This window comes from Salvelinus alpinus, chromosome 2, assembly GCF_045679555.1.
Source record: "Salvelinus alpinus chromosome 2, SLU_Salpinus.1, whole genome shotgun sequence".
NCBI classification, from domain to species: domain Eukaryota; kingdom Metazoa; phylum Chordata; class Actinopteri; order Salmoniformes; family Salmonidae; genus Salvelinus; species Salvelinus alpinus.
The window spans coordinates 28827641-28853475 of record NC_092087.1 but is presented as its reverse complement, the minus strand read 5'-3'; the positions used below and the strand labels follow the sequence as shown (position 1 = coordinate 28853475).

Sequence of the window (25835 nt, the reverse complement as noted above, 5' to 3'; positions counted from 1 at the left end):
AAGTGATGCAGTCAGTCTCTCCTCAACTCTTAGCCAAGAGAGACTGGTATGCATAGTATTTATATCAGCCCTCTGATTACAATGACGAGCAAGACGTGCCACTCTGTTCTGGGCCAGCTGCAGCTTAACTAGGTCTTTCCTTGCAGCACTGGACCACACGACTGGACAATAATCAAGATAAGATAAAACTAGAGCCTGCAGAACTTGCTTTTTGGAATGTGGTGACAAAAAAGCAGAGCATCTCTTTATTACGGACAAACCTCTCTCCATCTTTACAACCATTGAATCTATATGTTTTGACAATGACAGTTTACAATCCAAGGTAACGCCAAGTAATTTAGTCTGCTCAACTTGTTCAACAGCCACACTATGCATTACCAGATTCAGCTAGAACTTAGGAAATGATCTGTACCAAATACAATGCACTACGTTTTAGAGATGTTCAGGACCAGTTTATTACTGGCCACCCATTCCAAAACAGACTGCAACTCTTTGTTAAGGGTTTCAGTGACTTCATTAGCTGTGGTTGGTGATGCGTATGGTTGAATCATCAGCATACATGGACACACATGCTTTGTTTAATGCCAGTGGCAGGTCATTATAACATTTTAATTGTTTATATTCTTTTAAAACTTTTGTTAGTGTAATGTTTGTTTATTGTTTATTTCCCTTGTTTATTTCCCTTTTGCTTATTGTCTATTCCATTTTCTTTGGCAATGTAAACATACGTTTCCCATGCCAATAAAGCCCTTTAAATTGAATTGAGAGGGAGGGATAGAGAACAGAGAGAGCGAGAGACAGCGAGAGAGAGAGACAGCAAGAGCGAGAGACAGCTAGAGAGAGAGCGCAAATGAGAGAGAGAGAGAGAGAGAGAGAGAAAGAGAAAGAGAGAGAGAGAGAGAGAAACAGACACAGATAGAGGAATTTGCCCTGGCACTTCCCATTGCCCTTTCACAGAGGAAAAAGGGTATTCTGTGCATTTACGGTCATCTGAGAGGAAGTCATGAGACTGGTATGCAGTCTATCTAACAGTAGTGAATGTTTTACTTCTGTGACATGGACACTGTCCCCCAGCTGTGTCCCAATATACCCAGTTACCCATGCTGCCCTATCAAATGCAGCCCCCCGGAACGAGGGCAAAGCTCAGGCTGAGAATCAGCGAGAGGCCAACTACCCACCTCAGTGCCCCATTGTTTTTCATTGAATGTTACTAATGTGGGTTTGGGTAGGGGGGATGGCTGAGAGGGAGGAAATGGGGTGATGGTAGAGAGGGGGATGGAGGTCAAAGCAGGGACAGGGGACCTTCGGTATCATGTTACAGGCCTGTTTTTTCAAAAACAAAAAGAAAAATGTATAGGAAGGTCTTAAAAACTCCAGTTGGCTTTGACTGCCTTTGGGGGAGGGGTGGGGTGGGGTGGGGTGGGGGGATTGGAGCTTTTTACAAGTCATTTAGCATACCTCTACCAGTGGTTCCAGATGTTGGATGTGCATTGTATATAAGAACAGAGGAGAAGAACTAACAGTAAACCAAAGATCCACAAGGGGAGGGAGAGGAGTGTTGTGTACCCTGTATGGGTGTGAAAGCTTGAGGCATCTCCAGCAGTGCTAGGCCCTGTTGTGCTGCTGACAGTATTGGATTGGTTGGTGTTGATTGATGGCCTGGATGGGGACATCGGCAGCTAAAACTTGCTGGGATGGATTTAAGTGCTTTAGCATAAGAAGAGGATCACACCACTGTTTCAGCTAGCACCGTAAAGCTTACCTTACCTTATGGCATCTGCATAAGCCCATTATAGACAAATGGCCCACAGTCTATTGTCCTCTAATACCTTCCATTGTGTGCAGAATGACTGCTTCCCTCCAAAGCCTTTCAGGAGTCCACAACAGAATTAGTCTCTAACTGTGAACATCTCCACTATGAACAATAGATGTTACGTTATAGCCACTGATGATGCTAGATGTTTCATTTTATGACAGGCATTGTAACTTTGAAGTTATTAATTAACCAACATAATCTATATAATACAGGTCAACAAAATAAAACTACTCAGAAATATTGGAAGATTTCTGCAGAACTATTTTCAAACTCCATTCAACTATACATCAAACACAAGTTTAGAATCCCAACACAAGTCCATTATTTTCTTCTTTCTCTTTTTCCCTCCTTCTGCCATGCTCCATCTCTCCCCCCACCCACCCAGTAGGGTGGGGCCACAGAGGAAGGATTAAAGTAACCAGTGAGAGAAGGGGTGTGGGGTTGGGCCTCAGCGAGGGAGGGCAGCCATATAAAAGTGCCAGAGCACAAGTGGCACTTTATCCGGCCCGTCCCACTCACGGTAAGAGGAAATCCTAAACTGGTCTGGTCCACTGGTGCTCCCCTTCTCTCTCGCTCACACACCCTGGACGCTCACACACCCTGGACGCTCACACAAACAGGAGGAGAATGGCAGTAGCAGCATCCACACAGAGAATGAATGAGACTCACAAAATGCTGGCATTCACTTTGCTTCTCATCACCACCCTCTTTCACGGTAAGTAAAAACTCATACATCCAGACTCCTCAAGCTGAACTTGAAAGAAAGCATGTGAGGGGACAGGGGTGGGGTTCAGGGGTTGTCTCAGGCTGAACACAGAGATTTTCATGTTATCAACTCTATACAATGGTGTCAACATGATTTTCACTTTCATGAAAATAAACCCATGGTTTAGCAGTGTGTAATAATTTATAAATGCAGGATAGCTTCATGGAATCCCCCCCCCCATGATGATTCTGAAAGGGAAACGTTACTTTGGAGCATAACGTAGCAATCAAAGGGGCCAATTTGAATATGAAACCTACAGTCATTGTGCAGCTGAATCATGCATGCATAACCTGCACCTATTTATTGCCTATGGGAACTCTCTCTCCAAATTATACTACTTCTCAACAATGTGACCCTTTGAGAGGGTTAAGTACAAGATTGGGAGGTTTTTCCTGCCATCTCCATCTGATCTAACACATTTCCAGAAGAGACTACAGTGTGGATTCAAACCAGGTTGTCTGTAGTGACACTTCTTAGCACTGAGATGCAGTGTCTTACACCACTGCGCCACTTGGGAGCCCAAAAAGTTCACCCAAAACATTTGTATTTGTTCTGCCAGCAACACCAAACTGCACATCAATTAACATTACAACAAAAGCAGCTATTTATGTTCTCCCTAATTGCATTAGTTTTTTGCTGTGGTGTGGGAAGAAATATTGACATAGTAAATTGCTTAATCTGAAAGTAATGCAATGTTAATTAGATGTATTACAAATTATGTAATTGGTATTGGAAGCACAAATCTATTCCTATAAGTAGAAGGCAGTTGGTTCTGCTATGATCTGTGGAACACATGTATGTAGATTAATGTTAAAGAGTAAAAATGTTATGTTTCCTCATATCTTAAGAGAATCTTGAATCTGAAGATTGTGTGGACACATGTTTAATATAATTTACCATTCAATGAAAAGCTGGACATCACAACGCCATGCCAAGCTAGCTGACAAAAATGAATGGTAGCAGAATGCCTCACAGTTATCCTAAACAGTAGGAGGGAGAATGCATGGGCGCAAGAAGTGGTAAAGCAACAGGAGAAGCAAGAGGGAGAAAAGGAGGGAAAACAACAAAACAGTCTATAGTTTGCTTAAAGTCTATTTCCTGAGAAGAGACAAGTACTTCTTTCAAACAAAGTCCAACTTACTGTATACCATTTGTTTTATCGCCGGATGCTCCGGTCAACTTTAGAAATCTGGGAGAGGGCTGTATTATGTAATCACTGTGCAGAATTACTGTAGTACTGTGGATTAAGTCAGAGCTAAAAGACAGATGTTGGCATAGCTGCAGTACAGTAGTTAATGTGGAGGGGCTTGTCAGAAATGGGTTTGGAGAATGGATTCAAGCGCTATAGCCAAACAGCAGAATGAGGGGAACTACTAACATACTGTGGCACTCAAAAGTTAATGCAATTGTAACTTTTTAAAGTCACCTCTGAAAGTTAAACTTAACAAAACAGAGTATAAATGGATCTCATTTCAGCATCACATGATGAGAGTAAATTTACATGTTTACATTTGAGTAATTTAGCTGACACTCTTATCCAGAGAAACTAGGGTTAAGTGCCTTGCTCAATGGCACATTGACAGATTTTTCACCTCGTCAGCTCAGGGATTCAAACCAGCAACCTTTCAGTTACTAGCCCAACCACTAGTCTACCTGCCGCATGCATGAATCACAATTGGAGTAGAACCACCTAGTGTTCTCAAGTGAAGTTTCAAAAATTTCGAGAGGTTGTGTTTATAAACAGACTACAAAGGATTTAAGCCATATGCTTTTCCCTGGTTTTAGGAGGCTTACTAGTTTCAGAGGGAACTCGACCTGACCTCAGGACCTGTAATTATGTGAATCATAGATATTATTTTAGCAACATCTACTGAACACTCACACAGGAACATGTCCAACAAAGAAGCCACTCCTCTCATAAAGTAAATACCATTACGTCCAGGGCATGGCTGAAAACCCAGTCCAAGTCCAGCACCTGTGGAACAGGAACATTTATTTTGTATCTTATAAGGCCTGAAGAAGGACAGGTCATCCTCTTTGGGCTCCTGAGTGGCACAGCGGTCTAAGGCACTACATCTCAGTGCAAGATGCATCACTACAGTACCTGGTTGGAATCCAGGCTGCATCACATCTGGCTGTGATTGGGAGTCCCATAGGGAAGTGCACAATTGGCCCAGCGTTGTCTGGGTTTGGCTGGGGTAGGCCGTCATTGTAAATAATATTTTTTTTCTTAACTGACTTGCCTAGTTAAATAAAGGAAAATTAATATTAGTTTCTGTAAGATTGCTAAATCACACTGTTTCAAGTTGATCGTTATGTTTTTGTAGTCTGTTTTATAATTGTTTCTAACTTGCTGTGAAACAATCTTTGTGTGGGAGAGTGGACATGTCCATGTCTTTCCTTTACTATCTGTGGTGATAAGCAGAATAAACATGGATACTTAACATTAGATAATAAATGTATCATTCTAAATAGAAAACCATTCTGTTTTTTGTTGAGGGCCAGTCTACGTTTCCAGTTTAGTGTCTTGATATTGTCTAGTTTAGTCTGGACATGGCTGTTATTCAATACCACCTCCAGAGGCATGGTAGTAATTTGTCTGCAGTAGAATTGAAATCTCCTTGTGATTCTCTCTGAACTGAATCAATGTCCAAACTTTTACTGATTTACTCCTCCCAGACAGGAACAGTTAAGGTAATGTATACAGCAGTGAAACTGTAACAGACAATCTGTAAAGTGAAATACATACACAAGTAGAAACAGATGAGTCCTGATTGAAGTTCCTACCACTTGGCTGCAATAGCCCCAGGGTGGGATGAGAGCTTCTGACTGAAGTCCCCAGAACTTGGCTGTCGTAGCCCCAGGGTGGGATGAGAGCTTCTGGGCAGCCATGGGTGCAGCACTGGAGCTTGATTAAAAACATGAGATCCTCCATCCTCTTTCTGGGTTTAATGCCAGGAAAAAGAGGGCTGGGCTGGTTCTGTGACAGAGACAGAGTTTAAGATAGCAGGTCAGGAGTCTAGAGTTGCAATACTGTGTTCACCTCCCGAGGGACTGAGGTCCAATGTCCCATTCCTCAGCCACTAAAAGCGGCACTTTCAGACGCAAATTCCTCAGTTGTACTAGGAGAGTTGTACTATAGAATCATACACAAGAGAAATCTAAAGAGTGGCTAGAATTGCCAGTAGAGTGAGGTTTCATTCAGCATTGTAACTATTAGTGAGAACAGGACTTCAAAACTGAACACAAAAGGGAGGGAGAGCCTAACCTTATAATCACCGGGGAAGAAAATAAATTGTTTCTTGAGAATGTTACCCTGGCCTTGTGCTTTGGTGGCACTGTGTACAGACAACTATACATGGATGGTGTCAGAGGGGTGTTATGACAGACATGGGTGGGTTATAATGAGGGTCTGACACGCAGGATCACCCGGTGCCCCTTCTCCCACACACCCCTCTCATTCCTCACTGAGCCACCCTTCACACATATCCTGTTGGAGGATGTGTGAGGAACATTCCAAACATATATCGCTGATTCAACAAAAAATAGATACTATGTCAGTCCAGTTTATAGAACCTGTCTTGTATAGAGGAGAATCCCTTATTTTAAAGACGTGAATTTAGCTTTATAGACAGTGGAAAAAAGGTTTTGGCTAAAGCAGCATTTTATTTGTGGAATTTGAAGATTAATGAGACAGTTTGTTTTCGAGTTTGCGTGTTTGGCTCTCCTTGTGCAAACACTATCTCATGTGGTTACCATTGCACACTATGTGAGAATGGTGGTCCACTCGTGCCTGCAGACCATTATCACCTCACTAAGCCCTGTGTCACAGTCCAAAACCTACTCTGCCCCTGCCCCTCCAGCAGCAGAGAGGAGTAGCTTACTGTATGGGCCAGTCTGGTTGTCTGTTGCTGGCCATGGGAAGACAGGGCCACTACCCAGCTCTGACTGTGGGCATGACGTGTTGCCTTGCGTGGGAGGGATGTGCCTGGTGAAAGCATATACTTCTCACCTCTGTAGATCCTGGGGATAAGAAGTCCACAACTGGAGGAGGGTGGGTGGGTGGAACAGATGGGGGGTTGCCTATACATTTAGCTGGCTTGTTCTCCTCCAAGGCTGCTGCTGCTGCCGGCATTCCCCCATCCAGAACTCCCTTGAGACGAGTGAAAGCCGGAGGATATCCAGACCTGTCAATCTGACCATCTGCTGGGAAAATCTCAGAGTGCAGGGCAGTCGAGGCCGTTGGAATAACATCTGGAGCGGAGTGGCTATAAAGGCCGGGGGGGGGGGGGGGGGGGGGCTGAGGGGGTTAAGTGACATGGTTCAGGGCTTCACATTAGTGCTCCATGCAACACATAAAGAATAGGTAAGAAGAATAAAGAGAGGGGTAGAGAGACAAAGGGGGCCTCAATATAAGGAATGGATGCAGTAAATCGTAGACAGGTTAGCTATAGCTGTGGTTCCTGGGTAGAGGGCAAAGGAGAGGTCATCCTGTGAGAATCAGAGGAAGTGTTCTGTCTGATTGCTAACCTCCTGCTCTTAGCGGCATGGCAGCTCACCCAACAAGACCCCACTGTATTCATTACAACACAAACCAAAGGGGATGACTACATACTGGCCCTACTGTGTGCTCCACAGCTATGCTAAAGGTTATTTACACTTCCCCATTCCCATATAGTGAGGATCATCGGTGATGACTAACAACTATATCAAATCATTCATACTGCACCACCAGTTGCCTGAAATTAACATTAACAGCCATATAATGTCATGAAACATGGAGCCCTTAAAAAGCGAATCAAAATGAAGCAAAATGGTGTTCAAAGGTTCCTTGAGCTCTGGGGCCTCATGTCCGTCATCTCACACCTATGTCTATTTTTTATAAATACTTTTGACAGTTACCCTGCTTTTTAGTTTCCACATGTAGCAAGCAAAGTGTTTGTGTTGTCTACATCTACATGGGTAGAAGATGAGTTAGTCAGACTAGTTTTCATGGATCTAATTAGCCTATTTCTCAGCGGCGCCAGCAGCAGCCCGCCTCGGCCCCCTCATCTAATTGGCTATCAAGTAAAAAAAACAGTTACGTGAATCAGGTCAGACTCGGATGATGGAGAGTGAGTTTGTTTTTCAAGATGGATAAATAAAAGGCAAGAACAAAGTGGTGCACAAAAAAACAGCAAAAAAGCTTTATCTGATCAAGCTCGTGCCAACTTACTGAAGATAACCACATCAGTAAAGCTACCACCACCTCATCCTTGACTGACAAAACACCATGGCAGGTGGAAGCTAGTAGGCCTACTTATGCAGCAGCTGGTACTAGCAGCCTAACAGTCCTGACAGAGACCTCAATGCCCAGGCACGCCAATAACAGTGGCATTGCTCCTCCTCTTCTTCCTCCCCTCAGTTCCTCAAGTGAGAGGAACTCACTTCTTCTCCTCCTCCTCTCCCTGAAAATCAAGCTGATGACTGCCAGAGACACACCCGCGCTCATGAGAGCAACACCCCTTCTATGAACACTGGTAGACCTACGAGTGAAGAGACAGATAGCCTCGTCAGCGTGGAGTCCGAGTTCCAATGTGTAATATACACTAATATTGAGTTACACCCCTTTTGCCCCAAGAAGAGCCTCAATTTGTCAGAGCATGGACTCTACAAGGTGTCGAAGCATTCCACAGGGATGTTGGCCCATGTTGACTCCAATGCTTCCCACAGTTGTGTCAAGTTGGCTGGATGGACGTCCTTTGGTTGGTGGACCATTCTTGATACACATGGGAAACTGTTGACCATGAAAAACCCAGCAGTGTTGCAGACACACTCAAACCGGTGCACCTGGCACCTACTACCATACCCCGTTCAAAGGCACTTAAGTATTTTGTCTTGCCCATTCACCCTTTGAATGGCACACATACACAATCCATCTCAATTGTCTCAAGGCTTAAAAATATGTATTTAACCTGTCTCCTTCGCTTCATCTACACTGATTGAAGTGGTTTTAACAAGATACATCTATAAAGGATCATAGGTTTCACCTGGAGCATGTTTCCATTTCCATTTACACTCTACCAGCTAAATACTGTGTATAGCTATAGATAGGCTAGTAGGCTAGACGGCATTGTCTGCATAATGAAACAATCCATAGTAAGCTATTGTTTTGACAGTGGACTGATTGTATTATTTGGAATTAAAGGGACATTTAAAAAACGTTTGACTTCATATTCATCATCTCCAGCACCACCCCATCATCAACATATGAGGAAATTAGGTTTGTAGTAAAAATGTCACGCCCTGACCATAGAGGGCCAGTTGTATGTAAAAATCTATTGGTTACTGATTAGTGTGCTGTTGCATTGAAAATTCATTTTACAATCTGCAATGTTTGAGTTTCCCACTTTAATTACTCAACAAGTAAATACACTACAGTTCAAAAGTTTGGGGTCACTTAGAAATGTCCTTGTTTTTGAAAGAGAAGCAATTTTTTTGTACATTAAAATAACATCAAATTGATCAGAAATACAGTGTAGACATTGTTAATGTTGTAAATGACTATTGTAGCTGGAAACAGCAGATTTTTTTATGGAATATCTACATAGGCGTACAGAGGCCCATTATCAGCAACCATCACTGCTGTGTTCCAATGGCACGTTGTGTTAGCTAATCCGAGTTTATCATTTTAAAAGGTGAATTGATCAATTGAAAACCCTTTTGCAATTCTGTTAGCACAGCTGAAAACTGTTGTTCTGATTAAAGAAGCAATAACACTGGCCTTCTTTATACTAGTTGAGTATCTGGAGCATCAGCATTTCTGGGTTTGATTACAGGCTCAAATTGGCCAGAAACAATTAACTTTCTTCTAAAACTCATCAGTCTATTCTTGTTCTGAGAAATGCAGGCTATTCCATGCGAGAAATTGCCAAAAAAACTGAAGATCTCGTACAACGCTGTGTACTACTCCCTTCACAGAACAGAGCGAACTGGCTCTAACCAGAATAGAAAGAGGAGTGGGAGGCCCCAGTCAACAACTGAGCAAGTACATTAGAGTGTCTGGTTTGAAAAACAGACGCCTCACAAGTCCTCAACTGGCAGCTTCATTAAATAGTACCCGCAAAACAGCAGTCTCAACGTCAACAGTGAAGAGGCGACTCTGGGATGCTGGCCTTCTAGGCAGAGTTGCAAAGAAAAAGCCATATCTCAGACTGGCCAATAAAAATAAAATAATAAAATGTGCAAAAGAACATAGACACTGGATAGAGGAAGATTGGAAAAAAGTGTAATGGACAGACGAATCTAAGTTTGAGGTGTTCGGATCACAAAGAAGAACATTCGTGAGGCGCAGAAAAAATGAAAAGATGCTGGAGGTGTGCTTGACGCCATCTGTCAAGCATGGTGGAGGCAATGTGATGGCCTGGTGGTGGTAAAAGCCATGCCAAAGCCATGCCATATCCTGTGGAAGGCGCTTAATTTGAGCCAATTTCCTCCAACAGGACAATGACACAAAGCGCAGCTCCAAACTATGCAAGAACTATTTAGGGAAGAAGCAGTCAGCTGGTATTCTGTCTATAATGGAGTGAACAGCACAGTCACCGGATCTCAACCCTATTGTGCTGTTTTGGGAGCAGCTTGACCACATGGTACGTAAGAAGTGCCCATCAAGCCAATCCAATTTGTGGGAGGTGCTTCAGGAAGCATGGGGTGAAATCTCTTCAGATTACTTCAACAAATTGACAACTAGAATGCCAAAGGTCTGCAAGGCTGTAATTGCTGCAAATGGAGGATTCTTTGACGAAAGCAAAGTTTGAAGGACACAATTATTATTTCAATTAAAAATCATTATTTATAACCTTGTCAACATCTTGACTATATTTCCTATTCATTTTGTAACTAATTTCATGTATGTTTTCATGGAAAACAAGGACATTTCTAAGTGACCCCAAACCTTTCAACGGTAGTGTACATTCTTGCCGCCAGCTAGCATTCTATAGCTTCGTGAAACATAAGCATTAGGCTTAATATAAGCAGTAGGCCTGACAACCAAATATAAATAAGCATGTATCCATTAAAGCAAAGCTATAGGCTACTACAAGCACTAGCACCAAATAATCTGACAGCCTATCGACAGGCAGATACATAGACATCGCAATTTCAGAACCATGGACAGCTATCAGAGCGCCCAAACTCTGACTTTGCGTGGGGGGTTCAGAGAAACTGCGCTACACCAGTGCTGCCATGTTGAGGTTAGATTCTGGTTAAGTGGGTTTGTGTGTAGAACACGTAGCTGATGACTGATGGCTGGTCAGACAGTGATTAAGGCTGCTCAGGCTTTACTGGCCATGCTGGCAGGGTTGCTAAACAACATCCTCTGTATGGCTCTGTTTTAAACTAAGCAACCAGGTGTTATCAAATCAAATCAAATTGTATTTGTCACATGCGCTGAATACAACAACCTTACAGTGAAATGCTTACTTAAAAGCCCTTAAACAACAATGCTTTAAGAAGTTAAGAAAAAAAAGTGTTAAGTAAAAAAATAGATAAGTAACAAATAATTAAACAGCAGCAATAAAATAACAATAGCGAGGCTATATACAGGGGGTACCGGTACAGAGTCAATGTGCGGGGGCACCGGTTAGTCGAGGTAATTGGGAGTGAACAGGGAGTACAGGAGGGAACTGAGCATGCACCCCTGAGGGTCCCCCGTGTTGAGAGTCAGCGTGGCGGATGTGTTATTACCTACCCTTACTACCTGGGGGCGGCCTGTCAGGAAGTCCAGGGTCCAGTTGCAGAGGGAGGTGTTCAGTCCCAGGGTCCTTAGCTTAGTGATGAGCTTTGTGGGCACTATGGTGTTGAACACTGAGCTGTAGTCAATGAATAGCTTTCTCACGTAGGTGTTCCTTTTGTCCAGGTGGGAAAGGGCAGTGTTGAGTGCAATAGAGATTGCATCATCTGTGGATCTGTTGGGGCAGTATGCAAATTGGAGTGGGTCTAGGGTTTCTGAGATAATGGTGTTGATGTGAGCCATGGCCAGCCTTTCAAAGCACTTCATGGCTACAGACGTGAGTGCTACGGGTCGGTAGTCATTTACGCAGGTTACCTTGGTGTTGTTGGGCACAGGGACTATGGTGGTCTGCTTAAAATATGTTGTTATTACAGACTCAGTCAGGGACAGGTTGAAAATGTCAGTGAAGACACTTGCCAGTTGGTCAGCGCATGCTCGGAGTACACGTCCTGGTAATCCGTCTGGCCCTGCGTCCTTGTGAATGTTGACCTGTTTAAAGGTCTTACTCACATAGGCTACGGAGAGCGTGATCACACAGTCGTCGGGAACAGCTGATGCTCTCATGCATGCTTCAGTGTTACTTGCATATAAGTTATTTATCTCGTGTGGTAGGCTTGTGTCACTGAGCAGCTCGGGGCTGTGCTTCCCTTTGTAGTCTGTAATAGTTTGCATCCGACGAGAGTCGGAGGCGGTGTAGTACGATTCGATCTTAGTCCTGTATAGACGCTTTTTCTTGTTTGATGGTTTGTTGGAGGGCATAGTGGAATTTCTTAAAAGCTTCCAGGTAAGACTCCCACTCCTTGAAAGCAGAAGCTCTACCCTTTAGCTCCGTGTGGATGTTGCCTGTAATCCATGGCTTCTGGTTGGGGTATCTATGTACGTCACTGTGTGGATGACGTTACTTATTGATGAAGCCAGTGACTGATGTGGTGTACTCCACAATGCCATCGGAGTAATCCCGGAACATATTCCAGTCTGTGCTAGCAAAACAATCCTTTAGCTTAACATCTGCTTCATCTGACCACCGCCTCTGGAGCATTTTCCTGTTTGCTTATGGCCGTATACAGCTCATTGAGTGCGGTTTTAGTGCCAGCATCAGTTTGTGGTGGTATATAGACAGCTACAAAAAATACAGATGAAAACCCTCTTGGTAAATAGACTGGTTGGCTGGCTCTGTGGGCTGTTATATACCTAAAACAGAGCTGGTAGCAATATGCACATAAATTATTTACAATGACAGAGAGGTAGCTCGTAAACACAATTAAATTGTCACAAAACACATGTGACAGCTATAACCAACAGTTGCTAGTCTAAGTATACCAGTGTGAGACCTTCTTCAGTAGTGTTGACCCACCTGTTTATATGGCACGCTGACTGTTTCGCACTTGTGGCACTTGCTCGTCATACTGATTTAGCAAGTCCAATCAATGCACCACACTGCATTTAGCATACTGCAACAACTGACTATAAAAGTTCAATTCCACAAGCAAACAGGGTGGAAAGACAGTCGGAAATGTCCAACCTGGTGATATAGTAGCTTATCCAAACCCGGCCCAATTATGCAACATTCAGTTCTGTCTTGGACAAAGCTTCTGTGGGTTTAACCAGAAAACAACATTGTTTAACTGCATGGGGAAAAGGCAGGGAGGGAGGAGAGAGTCTTAATGAGATGTACAGAATTTTGGCAAAGCCTCGTGGATGAGGTAATGCCATTGATTTAGAGGAGAAGGCTACAGGGGGCAAACGATTGCAGAGCTTTCTTCGTTGCCATAACTATCTCAGTAAACATGTTCAATCTCAGGAAAAAGGGAGTCAGGCGCACAGCTTATTAAGATATTTCATAGCAGCAAGATCTTTGCCCAGTTTAGTTTATGAAACATCCACTGCCCTGTATGGTATGCACTGCATTAGCACTACCCACATGAAATATAGTTGCTGACAAGACTAGAAAACAATATGACAAACTACATTATAAGTTTTGTACTTGATTCAACCCACCACCACAGTAACTTACTTGAAAATATAAAATGACTCATCACGTTGTGTAAAACAAGCTTTTACCTCAGAGGGCCTGATAGGTAGAACTATGGCTATTTAAAAAAATAGAATTATGGTTTCGACATCACTGTGCACCAACAGTTTTAGTAAAGCAGCAGTATATTTCAGCAGGGCGTTCGGCTGTTTAACAGGCTAGCTAGATGGAAACGTCATTCACCTAGATGACTTGATGTTGTGTATCCCACTGACTAATGAGTCTGAACTGTTGTTGGGAGGCACAGCTCTCCCATTACTTCTTTGCATGTGAGAGCTGGGACTGAGATGGTGTCAGTACCAAAGCCCATCAGTCTAAAAGACATGGCCATCCCCAAGTAAGGGTATCAGTGGTCTATCAAGAAGCCCAGTCAAAGCACCCACTTACAGGCACATACGGGCATAAGAGACCTACATACACAGTATGACTTCACCCTGTTGGAGGATAAATGAGTGTTATAATCACACACTGGGGAGATATCCTTACCCTCTTAGCATTGAGAGGCATCTCTCTTATTGCATGACACCTGGCAATGAAAGACTTTACAGTCTTCTGATAGTTAAGCATCGAAATATCAAATTCTTAAAGGTTTTAGAAATTACAAGATTGTTTTTGAGAGTGTGAAAGTCTGTGCAGTTATTATATTTATCTTCATAATTAGCTATGAAGGAGGAAGAAATAATCACATTCCTCGGTCCAGCTGCATAGCTAACTAGGTATGAGGAAATGGATGCACATACTAAGACTTTAAAGAGTAAATGACCCAGAGGCCCATGTATTAAAGCCAGTGTGCTTGCTGCATAGCTCCCATAATGTCTGTCATTAGACCAGAGAGAGATTTCCCCTGGGGGGCTTGTACCCACCGTCCCAGCGGGAATGTGTCAGGGGTCAGGCCCCCTTGCAGGCGGGGACAAGAACATTTATTTGCACAGGCTGAGCTGAGGAGTTACCCCACAGTTGGGCTATTAATTACAGTCCCTTCCTTAGTGCTGCATGGGGCCTAATTGATTTCAGGTCAGACCCTGGAACCTATTAGAGACGCACTGCATAGCTCCAACACAAACACCTCAGTCAAGATTACATTCACAGCCAATGAGATCTCCCCCCTGGGATCACTAGTAATACCAGACTATATGGGTGTGGTAGGATTGCTATCAGTCCTGTGAGTCTAAGTGCTAAGTAAAGTCAGTTTGCACACATACTGTCTATTAATGTGGTGCGATAGACCTGGACACAGGTGTGGGATCAATTGAATATAGCTCGGAAAGACAATGTCATATAAAGGTCCAGACAAATGACCATGTAGCTTGGTGTAAATGAGAAAAGCAGCTATTAAGCTTAGTGAGGTAGAAGACTCTTTCAGAAAGGGGCATCACTGCTGTGACAAAGTTGTCATGGTTTCTACAGTACGTATTGGCATGCAAGTGTTATAGTGCAAGTTAGCCCTTTGTTGTTCTCTTCCAGGTGGTGTAGTTGCACAAGACGAGAGTGAATCAGATGTTGTCACTGGGCCCACACAGCCAGCAGATGTTGCTGAATTATTTCGTGGAGACGACATTGACACCACACAACTGGCAGATGAAGGTAAGAAATGGATCCATTAGAAGATGATCTACACAGAGATCTGGTGTTGCTGTATTAATATACCGTCCTAGGCGCATCCTATCAGCTTTTTGTCATAAATGTTTTAAATCTAGTGGACACAGGGGCGCAATGCACCTCAAACATCTGTGGGGACACAAAGTACATGTGTCACGCCCTGACCATAGATTGCTTTGTATGTTTCTATGTTTTGTTTGGTATGGGTGTGATGTGGGTGGGCATTCTATGTTGTATGTCTAGGTTGTCTATTTCTGTGTTTGGCCCGGTGTGGTTCCCAATCAGAGGCAGCTGTCTATCGTTGTCTCTGATTGGGAGCTATACTTAGGTAGCCTGTTTTCCATTGTGTGTTGTGGGTGATTGTTTTCTGTTTGTGCGTATTGCTTGCAGAACTGTTTCGTTTTTGTTCTCGCTCTTTATTATTTTTTTGTAAATTCAGTGTCCAGTTTATTTTGTTTATTAAAATGAACACGTCCCACGCTGCACCTTGGTCCTCCTCTTCTTCCACCAACGAGAATCGTTACAGAATCACCCACCAAAAAAGGACCAAGCAGCGTGGTAACCAGGAGCAGAGGGTTCTGGACTTGGGAGGAAATCTTGGACGGCAAAGGACCCTGGGCACAGCCGAGGGAGTATCGCCGTCCGAAAGAGGAGCTGGAGGCAGCTAGAGTGGAGCGGCGCCACTACGAGGAATGGCGCGAGGTAACGGGCACGAGAGGCAGCCCCAGATTTTTTTTTGGGGGGGAACACGGGTAGATTGGCGGACTCAGGTAGGAGACCTGAGCCAACTCCCCGTGCTTACCGTGGCGAGAGAGTGACTGGGCAGGCACCGTGTTATGCGGAGAAGCGCAAGGTGTCCCCAGTGCGCACGCATAGCCCGGTGCGCTACATCACAGCTTCTCGAATCGGCCTGGCTAGAGTGGGCATCGAGCCAGGAGGGATGATGCCGGCTCAGCGCATCTGGTCTCCAGTGCGTCTCCTCGGTCCAGGGTATACTGCACCAGCCCTATGCACGGTGTCTCCAGTTCACCAGCACAGCCCAGTGCGGCCTGTTCCAACTCCCCGCACTTGCCGGGCTACAGGGGGGGATCCAGCCAGGACGAGTGGTGCTAGCTCTGCGCTTGAGACCGCCAGTGCGCCTCCACGGTCCAGTGCATCCGGTGCCTCGGCCAAGGACAAGGCCTCCTGCATGTCTCCCCAGCCTGGTGAGTTCTGTGCCTTCTCCCAGAGCCAGGCCTTCTGTGTCTCTGCCCTCCAGTGATAATCCATGGCATGAAGCCTCCAGTGATGATCCATGGCAAGAAGCCTCCAGTGATAATCCATGGCACAAAGCCTCCAGTGGTGCTCCATGGCAAGAAGCCTCCAGTGATGATCCATGGCACGAAGCCTCCAGTGATAATCCATGGCAAGAAGCCTCCAGTGATAATCCATGGCACAAAGCCTCCAGTGATGATCCATGGCACGAAGCCTCCAGTGATAATCCATGGAAAGAAGTCTCCAGTGATAATCCATGGCACAAAGCCTCCAGTGATGATCCATGGCAAGAAGCCTCCAGTGATAATCCATGGCACGAGGCCTCCAGTGATGATCCATGGCACGAAGCCCCCAGTGATGATCCATGGCACGAAGCCTCCAGTGATGATCCATGGCACGAAGCCTCCAGTGATGATCCATGGCACGAAGCCTCCAGTGATGATCCATGGCACGAAGCCTCCTGTGAGGATCCATGGCACGAAGCCTCCGGTGAGGATCCATGGCATGAAGCCTCCGGTGAGGATCATTGGCATGAGGCCTCCAACGAAGGAAGCTAGTCCGGAGCCTCCAGCAACGCCCTCTAGTCCGGAGCCTCCAGCGACGCCCTCTAGTCCGGAGCCTCCAGCGACGCCCTCTAGTCCGGAGCCTCCTGAGCCTCCCTCCTGTCCGGAGCAGCCGGAGTCTCCCTCCTGTCCGGAGCAGCCGGAGTCTCCCTCCTGTCCTGAGCTGCCAGAGCCGCCCGTCTGTCCTGAGCTGCCAGAGCCGCCCGTCAGTCAGGAGCTGCCTGAGCCGCCCGTCAATCCGGCGCTGCCGGAGCCGCCCTTCACTCCGGCGCTGCCGGAGTCGCCCGTCTATTCGGGGCCCGCTGATAGGGTTCCCAGTCCGGGGTCGGCGGCGAGGGTCGCCGCTCCAAAGGCACCACCTAAGTGGGCTAAGACTATGGTGGAGTGGGATCCACGTCCCGCGACAGAGCCGTCACCGCGGACAGATGCCCACCCAGACCCTCCCCTATAGGTTCAGGTTGGGGGGGGGGGGGGGGGGGGGCGGTACTGTCACGCCCTGACCATAGATTGCTTTGTATGTTTCTATGTTTTATTTGGTCAGGGTGTGATGTGGGTGGGCAATCTATGCTGTATGTCTAGGTTGTCTATTTCTGTGTTTGGCCTGGTGTGGTTCCCAATCAGAGGCAGCTGTCTATCGTTGTCTCTGATTGGGAGCTATACTTAGGTAGCCTGTTTTCCATTGTGTGTTGTGTGTTGTGGGTGATTGTTTTCTGTTTGTGTGTATTGCTTGCAGAACTGTTTCGTTTTCGTTCTCGCTCTTTATTATTTTTTTTGTAAATTCAGTGTTCAGTTTATTTTGTTTATTAAAATGAACACGTACCACGCTGCACCTTGGTCCTCCTCTTCTTCCACCAACGAGAATCGTTACAACATGAGGATGTCTGGGGGGTGGTCCTTGCCCCCCCTCCGGAAGTTGGAGATTTTTGCATTTTTCAAACACCTGCAATCTAGAGCCATAATCATTATGCTTAATTCTATTTAAAAAGATGTATATTTTTCTGCATATCTAAGCATACAGTTGAAGTCATTTTTCCAACAATTGTTTACAGACAGATTATTTCACTTATAATTCACTGTGTCACAACTCCAGTGGGTCAGTTTACATACACTAAGTTGACTGTGCCTTTAAAAAGCTTGGAAAATTCCAGAAAAGGATGTCATAGGCTTTAGAAGCTTCTGATAGGCTAATTGACATCATTTGAGTCAATTGGAGGTGTGCCTGTGGATGTATTTCAAGGCCTACCTTCAAACTCAGTGCCTCTTTGCTTGACATCATGGGGAAATCTAAAGAAATCAGCCAAGACCAAGAAAATACTAATTTGGTGTATGTAAACTTCTGACCCACTGGGAATGTGATGAAAGTAATAAAAGCTGAAATAAATAATTCTCTCCACTATTATTCTGACATTTCACATTCTTAAAATAAAGTGGTGATCCTAACTGACATAAGACCGGGAATTTTTACAAGGATTAAATGTCAGGAATTGTGACAAACTGAGTTTAAATGTATTTGGCTAAGGTGTATGTAAACTTCCGACTTCAACTGTACATCTTGAGCTGTCTGTATCCTCCTGACTGGTGGTTATTCTTTGCTTGATAGCCTGAAATGGCTTCTTGGTAGCTAATTATGAGGTTGGGAAATTGGGAACCTCTCTGGCCTAGCTAAAGACAACTTCATAAAATTGCTAGGTGGCTAGTAGTATTACAGAGAAACAAAAACAAACAAACAAAAAAGAAAATCTGAGGGGGCACGTGCCTCTGTGCCCTATGGTCATGATGCCTCTGACTGGACATAAAACACTAAGAAAGAGACTTTTCTTTTTTCTTCTTTTCAGAAGCAGATAAACCCCAAGTTCAGATCATTGTATTCCCCAGTATTCCTGGCCTGGATCTGTCAGGCTTCTTACATGACACCACAGCGACTCCAGTCACCAAGGGGGTAGTGGAGACCACAGACATGGGGGAGGCCACAGTGGAGGCTGGTGACGCAGGAATCACAGACCCAGGTGACGACCAGGAGACCCAGGCTCCCCAGCAGTTTCAGACCTCCCAATCCAGTGACACTGTGCTCATCCCAGAGGTGAGCCTCGAGTTCAGTGACAATGCCATCCAAATCGCCAATCCAAGTTCAGAATGAACGATACACACTCTAGTCTAACTGAAGTGGTCTGGTCTCTCTCTACAGGCTGATGTGATGTGTGTTGATAAAGAAGCTGTCCAGGACAGAGATGCAGTGAATCTGAAACTCAAGGCCTCATCCAGCTGTGTAAGTAATGAGCACACCACGTGTACATGTGCACACACACACGCACGCACACACGCACGCACGCACGCACGCACGCACGCACGCACGCACGCACGCACGCACGCACGCACGCACACACACACACACACACACACACACACACACACACACACACACACACACACACACACCTCACTAAAGGAAAGGCCAACGCATTCCTGTGACATTCAGGAAACCCTCACAGCAGTGCTCACTTCAGTTCAAACTGTATCCAGGGGGTAGTTTCAGTGTTAAAAACGTTTGCGGAAGCTGGGAGTCAGAGTAAGATGTTATAGATGACCGACTCCTGAGGCAAAATCATAGCAATTTGCCCCTTATCAGACCAGTGCACATTAGCTAAGCAGGAAATTCCTATTCATTAAGCTGCAGTGATTAAAACATCTCCAGCGGGCAGTCAACAAGAAGGCTAGTGACACACCAGCCCTTCTCCTCCCTAGTTATGCCTGCCAGGTGAGGAGGGGGAGCAAAAGGAGTTTGTTACAACCCAAGACATGCCTACAGGAGAGAAGGAGAGGGAAGAACTTGTTCAAAGTTTTGGTGTGAAAGTTGGGAAGGCGGTGGTGGGGATGCTGCTATAGCGTGTGTATCAAAGGGATTCCTCAGCATCTTGGAGCAATGGCTGCTGGGCTAACAGGAATTCCGCTCTGTGCCGGCCAGGGAAGTGAAGGGGCGTCTCGCGTTCCTCAACTGTGTCTGTCTGCCAGGCTGCCTGCCGTCTGGAGCTCCAGCTCCTCTGATCTCAGTTGAGATAAAATTGTATTAAATGGTGCCCTGAAATAAAGGAGTCCTTGGTGATATCACACATCAAGAGGCATGTGTAAGAGTCTTGAATGGGACTTAGCTCCCCCCTCTCCATCTAGGCCGGCATGGGAAAGCCCCCTGCAGCATGGCATGTAATCAGTGACACACTCACTCCTACACCAGGCTATGCTTTATGACTTGATTGGCTTCATCTGGGTTAGACACCACATCCCATTTGTGAAGATCCATGTATGTTTACAATTATATGAGGATCATATATAATGTAGATGGGTTTTTAAAAATATGTTTTTCAATTATGAACAAATGACTAAGGAAGAAATACTGAAAAAATTATATAATGGAAACATCTTGAAAATGTTAGAAGACCCGCCATGCTATGCACTGACTACACTAGACATTAAAGCATCAGGGGCAGGACCCAAGAGACTGCATCATGGATCAAGAAACAGCTGAGAAAGACGTGAATAAAACTGTTTTCAACTTAAAGATGAGAATTCATGTGCTTTACATGCACTGTATTGAACATGCTCTGAGTGCCGTAGCAGATGAGGCCTTGAGAGCGGTCCTGTTTCCTTAGCTTTGTAACGAAGCCAGCTGTCCTATCTGGGGCTGGGCTCAAAGGTTTGAGCAGAGCTGTCTGTGAGTGCTAGTGGCTGTTTTTGGACCATGTTAAATAGGTTGGAGTATTGCAAGGTTGTGATATCATTTATTGGGTTAAGGGAGAGAGATATGGGAGGGGGTGTGGCCCTTTCGTGGTGTACATTTCCAAAGACCCATAGTTATAACTGTGTATTCATGAGAATGTATATTACCACATTTCTGTGTGAACACATTTCTGTTAGAACACATTTCTGTTAACTAGGATGACCAGGTTCAGCCCCAAATTCACATGCTGTGTTATTAATCCAACTGATATTTCCACAGGAGGAGACCAGGTCTAAGATTGAGAGTGTGTTGGAGCACCTGTGTGGAGACGACTGTAAACTGGAGGTCTACCAGGAGGACAACTCCAATGAAATCCTGATCTCTGGCCAATGCATAGAAGGTTGCTCCCCTCTTCTCCTTTTTAATGATGTGGGATTATTCTGTTGAGTGTCTGTTGTTGAAAAAACATGAACCAAATCATCTTATCTCTACTTACAGCTGATGCAAAAGGAATGGCTGAGAAGTTCAACAATGACAACATAAAAGACAAGGTAGAGTATCACTTCTCTCCATTTATTAGAGTATTCCAATTCCCCATACACATATGATGTTCACATAATTCACACCACATACACTTCATGAGAAAGGCATTATGATCAGTGTCCATTGCTGTCACACCCACAATAAAATGCTTTAATTTGTGCACCGTGGTAGGTGAGGCAAAACCACAATTGCTGATTCGACTCCTTAGCTAACCACTGTGAGATAAACACCACTGTGAGACACTCCTCCACCAGACAGGAATCCTCACTCATGGCTCCAAGCTGCTGGGAAGATGCTGTATGACAAACAGAAAACAATCCCCACTTTCCTGTCAGCTGGAATTAATTTATGTTCCCGGTGGAGATGGGGTTGAGTGTTACCAGCGGGAATGAGGAATGGGTGTTTCCTTCTCATGATTCAACCTGGTTGTCCCTTTGACATTAGACATACTCTGTGCTCCATCCCTACACCCATCCTTACAACCCCCCTAACACTGCCCTGCCGCATTAAACAGTTAAGTGAGCTGCACCCGTCCACAATCTTCTCATTATGTTGGTCAGTTAGTTCAATGGCACCTTTGTGTTTAGATACTGCCCTGGTCTGAAGGGTGTAGGGCAGGGATCATTAACTAGATTCAGCCGTGGGCTGATTTCTTTTCTTGAGCGGATGGTCAGGGGGCCGGAACATAATTACAAATAATTTGTAGACTGCAAATTGACTGCAAGAAGCCCAAACAGATATAGTATTTGACTAAAACATAATCATTTCAAACCTTGCTTGCATTTGTATACGATCACATACTGTATATCTCTCAATTATGCATGGGAATACTTTGGAACAGATTTCCCAAATGAAAATCACTTGGATTTGCTGGTGTTTTTAAAGTGTTTTATGTCCAACAATTAAAATTTAAATGACAATCTGAAATAGCTTTACATGGGCCACACCCAAATGATGGTTTAGAGAGAAGCATGTGGAACTGCCTTCCTTTGGTGTCTTGTTTTCACTATCATTCGTCATAGGCATCGTATAAGCTAACCTCAATCTCCTATCTGATTGACACAAACATTCCTAACCTCAGCCAAGATACTTAAGACCTCCTCAGCCAAAAGGGATATATCTCTATTATGTGTTCGAGCTGATTTGCTGGTGTTTTTACAGTCTTTTATGTCCAATAATTCAAATTAAAAAAATTGTGGGCTGCCAGTTGGGGAACATTGGTGTAGGGAGATGCTGGCCTTTTTCCACTCAGTTGAATCTCTTGAACTTTATGCTAGCCCAGGCCACATAAAGCCTGAAATCCATCCTCTACAGTCTGGGGTAAAATAGCCTGATCCAAGGAGGCATTAGGGGCACTGCTATTCATCCATCCTCTACAGTCTGGGGGTAAAATAGCCTGATCCAAAGAGGCATTAGGGGCACTGCTATTCATCCATCCTCTACAGTCTGGGGGTAAAATAGCCTGATCCAAGGAGGCATCAGGGGCACTGCTATTCCTAGTGTCAGTAAACCATCTAAAACAAGACAATGCAGATTACATACTACTATAATTCACATAGGGTATAACTTCAAAGTACAGCCTGAATTCCTTATATTATTATGTGTATAACTCTCCTTGTCTCTTTAGATTGATTTTGAGGAGGCTGTTCCTCGCTGGGGGAAGAAATCCAAGCTTGTACTGGTCTCCCTGCTGCTCACTGGACTGCTCCTGGCTATTCTTCTCATCGCAGGTTACTACCTGAAAACCCACCGCCCACCACCCAAGGGAGCGAGACTGGTGAGTCAGAGTGGCCATGACGTGAGAGAGACCCATAGCAAACTAATACTGTGTACAGGACCCAGTTTACTGGGAAGATTGGGTGGGTCTTGTTTTCACAATAATTTATCATAGGCATCGTATAAACTAACCTCAATGTCCTCATCTGATTGACACAAATATTCCTAACCTCAGCCAAGATAGTTAAGACCTCCTCAGACAAAAGTGACACGACTCCCTGTCTCCACCTTTCGTGTTTGAATTCCATCATAGGGAGAAAGTGATTGCTTTTGAATCCTCTCGTCATCAGGCTTCACCTTCAACTTTAACATATTATTCCTTCAGTTAAATCTGTACTGTATCACAATAACACGTATTACTCAGCCCAACCTACCATCAAGGTTCCTCTAATCAAATCTCTATGGTTCTGCCCATAGGCTGAAGAGGGTTTCCAGGTGTATGAGGAGAACCAGGCCAACACCCTGGTGTCTGTGGCCCCTCTGCAGTCACAGGAGCCCCTGGTGAAGCCCACCAGCAATGGGGAGTTTCCTGAGAGCCAGCCACCACCCAACAACGGCCAACCTGCCACCCAGACCTCGGTTGCTGACACTGAGATGTGAACGAGCTCTGAATTACATCCCCAACGCCCCATTCTCATTCCTCCTGCTCCCCGTCATCACCACATTCCCAATCCCTCTCCCCTCATAGTGTACCTGGGGATACAAGACTCTAACACTAAACACCCATTCAATATCTAAGCCCACCTCACCCTACCCCATGCAACCCTTGACTCACAGGATGATGACAATGATGACAATGATGAAGATGATGACTATGACGATGATGACGATGCCTGTAATGTGAAGAGAAGAGATTGTGATCACTGGCCTCTATCAGGTTTCAGTGGTGGTAGAGAAGGAGCCTAAACACTGAGTTTGGGGGACTGGACAGCAGGTTCAGAGACTGCATTCCAAAAACAATAATTGCTGCAAGAAATGAACAAGAAATCACCAAAATTGACAGTTTGTGTTGCTGTTTCCAAATTCAAGTATGAAGCACAGTATATTCGAGTTCTTAGTCTTTCAGATCTCAAATGGACTCATTTGAACCAAAAGGGTCATCGTAGTTTAAGGTATCGCTTGGTTAATTTGTTTGTATGATCTGGTGTGATCGTTTGCTTGAACCTCCTGTTTGAGGTAAAAAATTACATTTGGGTAACAGAAGCGGAGAAAGAGTGATACATGGAGATTATTTCAACCATTGAAGAGATTTGAATAGGCAGCTTTAAAATGGGTATCAATATGATTGGCTAGTGCAGAGATCAGAGTTGAATCCTGTTGCCTTTTATCAAGGCCTATCATAATAGTTGTGTGAGATCGGCTGCCATATGTTTGTTTCATAATTCTGTAGGCCTACACTCTTAGAAGGAAAATGTGCTATCTAGAACCTAAAAGGGTTCTTCAGCTGTCCCCATAGGAAAACCCTTTGAAGGTAGAGAACCCCTTTGGGTTCCATGTAGAACCCTTTCCACAGAGAGTTCTACATGGCACTCAAAAGGGTTCTACCTGGAACCAAAAAGGGTTCTCCTATGGGACAGCCAAAGAACCATTTTGTAACCCTTTTTTTCTAAGAGTGTAGTGTGTCACAATTTCCATCATGACAAACATTATATTGTAGTTGTTTAAATGTTTTTTTCTGTTCTGACTCACCACTGTGTCTTTGAGAATGTTGAACCAGGTAGACTAATCTTATCAATTCCGGAAAACACACATAAACGGTCGGTCGGTTTTGTGTGGCGAAGCACTGCCGTTAAATATCTACAAAACCCCTAGTAACATGTTCAACATTCCCAAGGCCCTTTTTTGTCCTTAACAAATCAGTTCATCATGAAACATCAGTTACATGGATGAAAGTGAAGATGTATTTTAGCTATTGTTTTTTGAATGACTGATTGTTTTCATACAATACTGCATGTGTAAATATGCCTACTTTCTCTGTTAGAAATATCTGTGTGCCCTATACATTTTGATTGTGTCAATGTTGCTACTGTTTCTTTGTCTACCTGAACAGGTAACACTAGCCTGATCATGTCACATAGCATGGCACACATACAAACTTGCATCTCTTTATAGACCCCACACAAGGAAAAGTTTAGTTTATTATGATTCCTACAGCTGTTTTGGGCCTTTCATCAAATCTAACATCTGATCTTGGCTTAAATAAACCAAATTATTAATATGTCATCGAAAAAGTTTCAAACTGCATATAGTTTATTGTATTAACAAGCATTGCCTGATGAACTGACCCACATATGTAAAGCAATTGGACTCTGACAGTGTATTCTATTCATGTAAAGCATATTTCTAGCAATACCATGATCATATAACAGTCGCAAAATATAAACTGTTGCTACTACAGAGTCCATGCAGAAATAGAACAAACATATTCTTTGGGGAACTGACCAGCATCTGAAGTACAGCATTGATTTAGGGAAAACTTTGCCACAGATGGAAACTACTGGACTATCTTTGACTTTGCCTATTGTTATCTCCAGTTTTGGCATCTTCCATTAATTGCGTCTGCGAATCAGCTTTAAAAGTAGATAGTAAGAATAAGATGACGCTTCGGTAACATGGATAACTATTGAAAGATAGCTGATTTGCGTATTTCTACATTGTAATGGACACGGTAAAAAATTTGGTAGGTAGGCTGCTGGGAGTCTTCGGCTGCAGTAGAGCAAAGTCAAGTCAGCCGATGCACATGATAGGCTACAATGACTTCGCTCATGATCATGCACGCCACAAATGACACGTGAACTATAAGTTCCTTTAATTTTATTTTGCGGGTGCATTTTAATTATCTGGATAGACACTTGAGGTTTATAGCTAACGTTCCTCCATTCAAAGCAGTGGAGCGTGTACTGAAGCAAAAGTTTAGGTGTCAAAGCCATTCATCTGAGGATGACAGGGAGTGGGTTTGCAAAATGCTATCATATTAAGCAATCATACCATTTGTAAAATGGTC

At 44.3% G+C, this 25835-nt stretch overlaps 1 protein-coding gene across 2 annotated transcripts; it reads left to right on the top strand.

Moving 5' to 3' along the window:
• Nucleotides 1-2294: 2294 nt before the first annotated feature.
• Nucleotides 2295-25052, top strand: LOC139558110 (hematopoietic progenitor cell antigen CD34-like). 2 transcript variants are annotated; one of them, XM_071373457.1, is made up of 8 exons: nt 2295-2531; nt 14849-14968; nt 18636-18880; nt 18986-19066; nt 20792-20912; nt 21011-21063; nt 22683-22832; nt 23249-25052. In XM_071373457.1, the coding sequence occupies exons 1-8, from the start codon at nt 2444-2446 to the stop codon at nt 23429-23431; spliced, it is 1041 nt and encodes a 346-aa protein (XP_071229558.1). In that variant the 5' UTR covers nt 2295-2443; the 3' UTR covers nt 23432-25052. The 2 variants fall into 2 exon arrangements, with proteins under 2 accessions (XP_071229558.1, XP_071229557.1); XM_071373456.1 differs by having other exon boundaries at nt 18965-19066.
• The last annotated feature ends 783 nt before the right edge of the window (nt 25053-25835 follow it).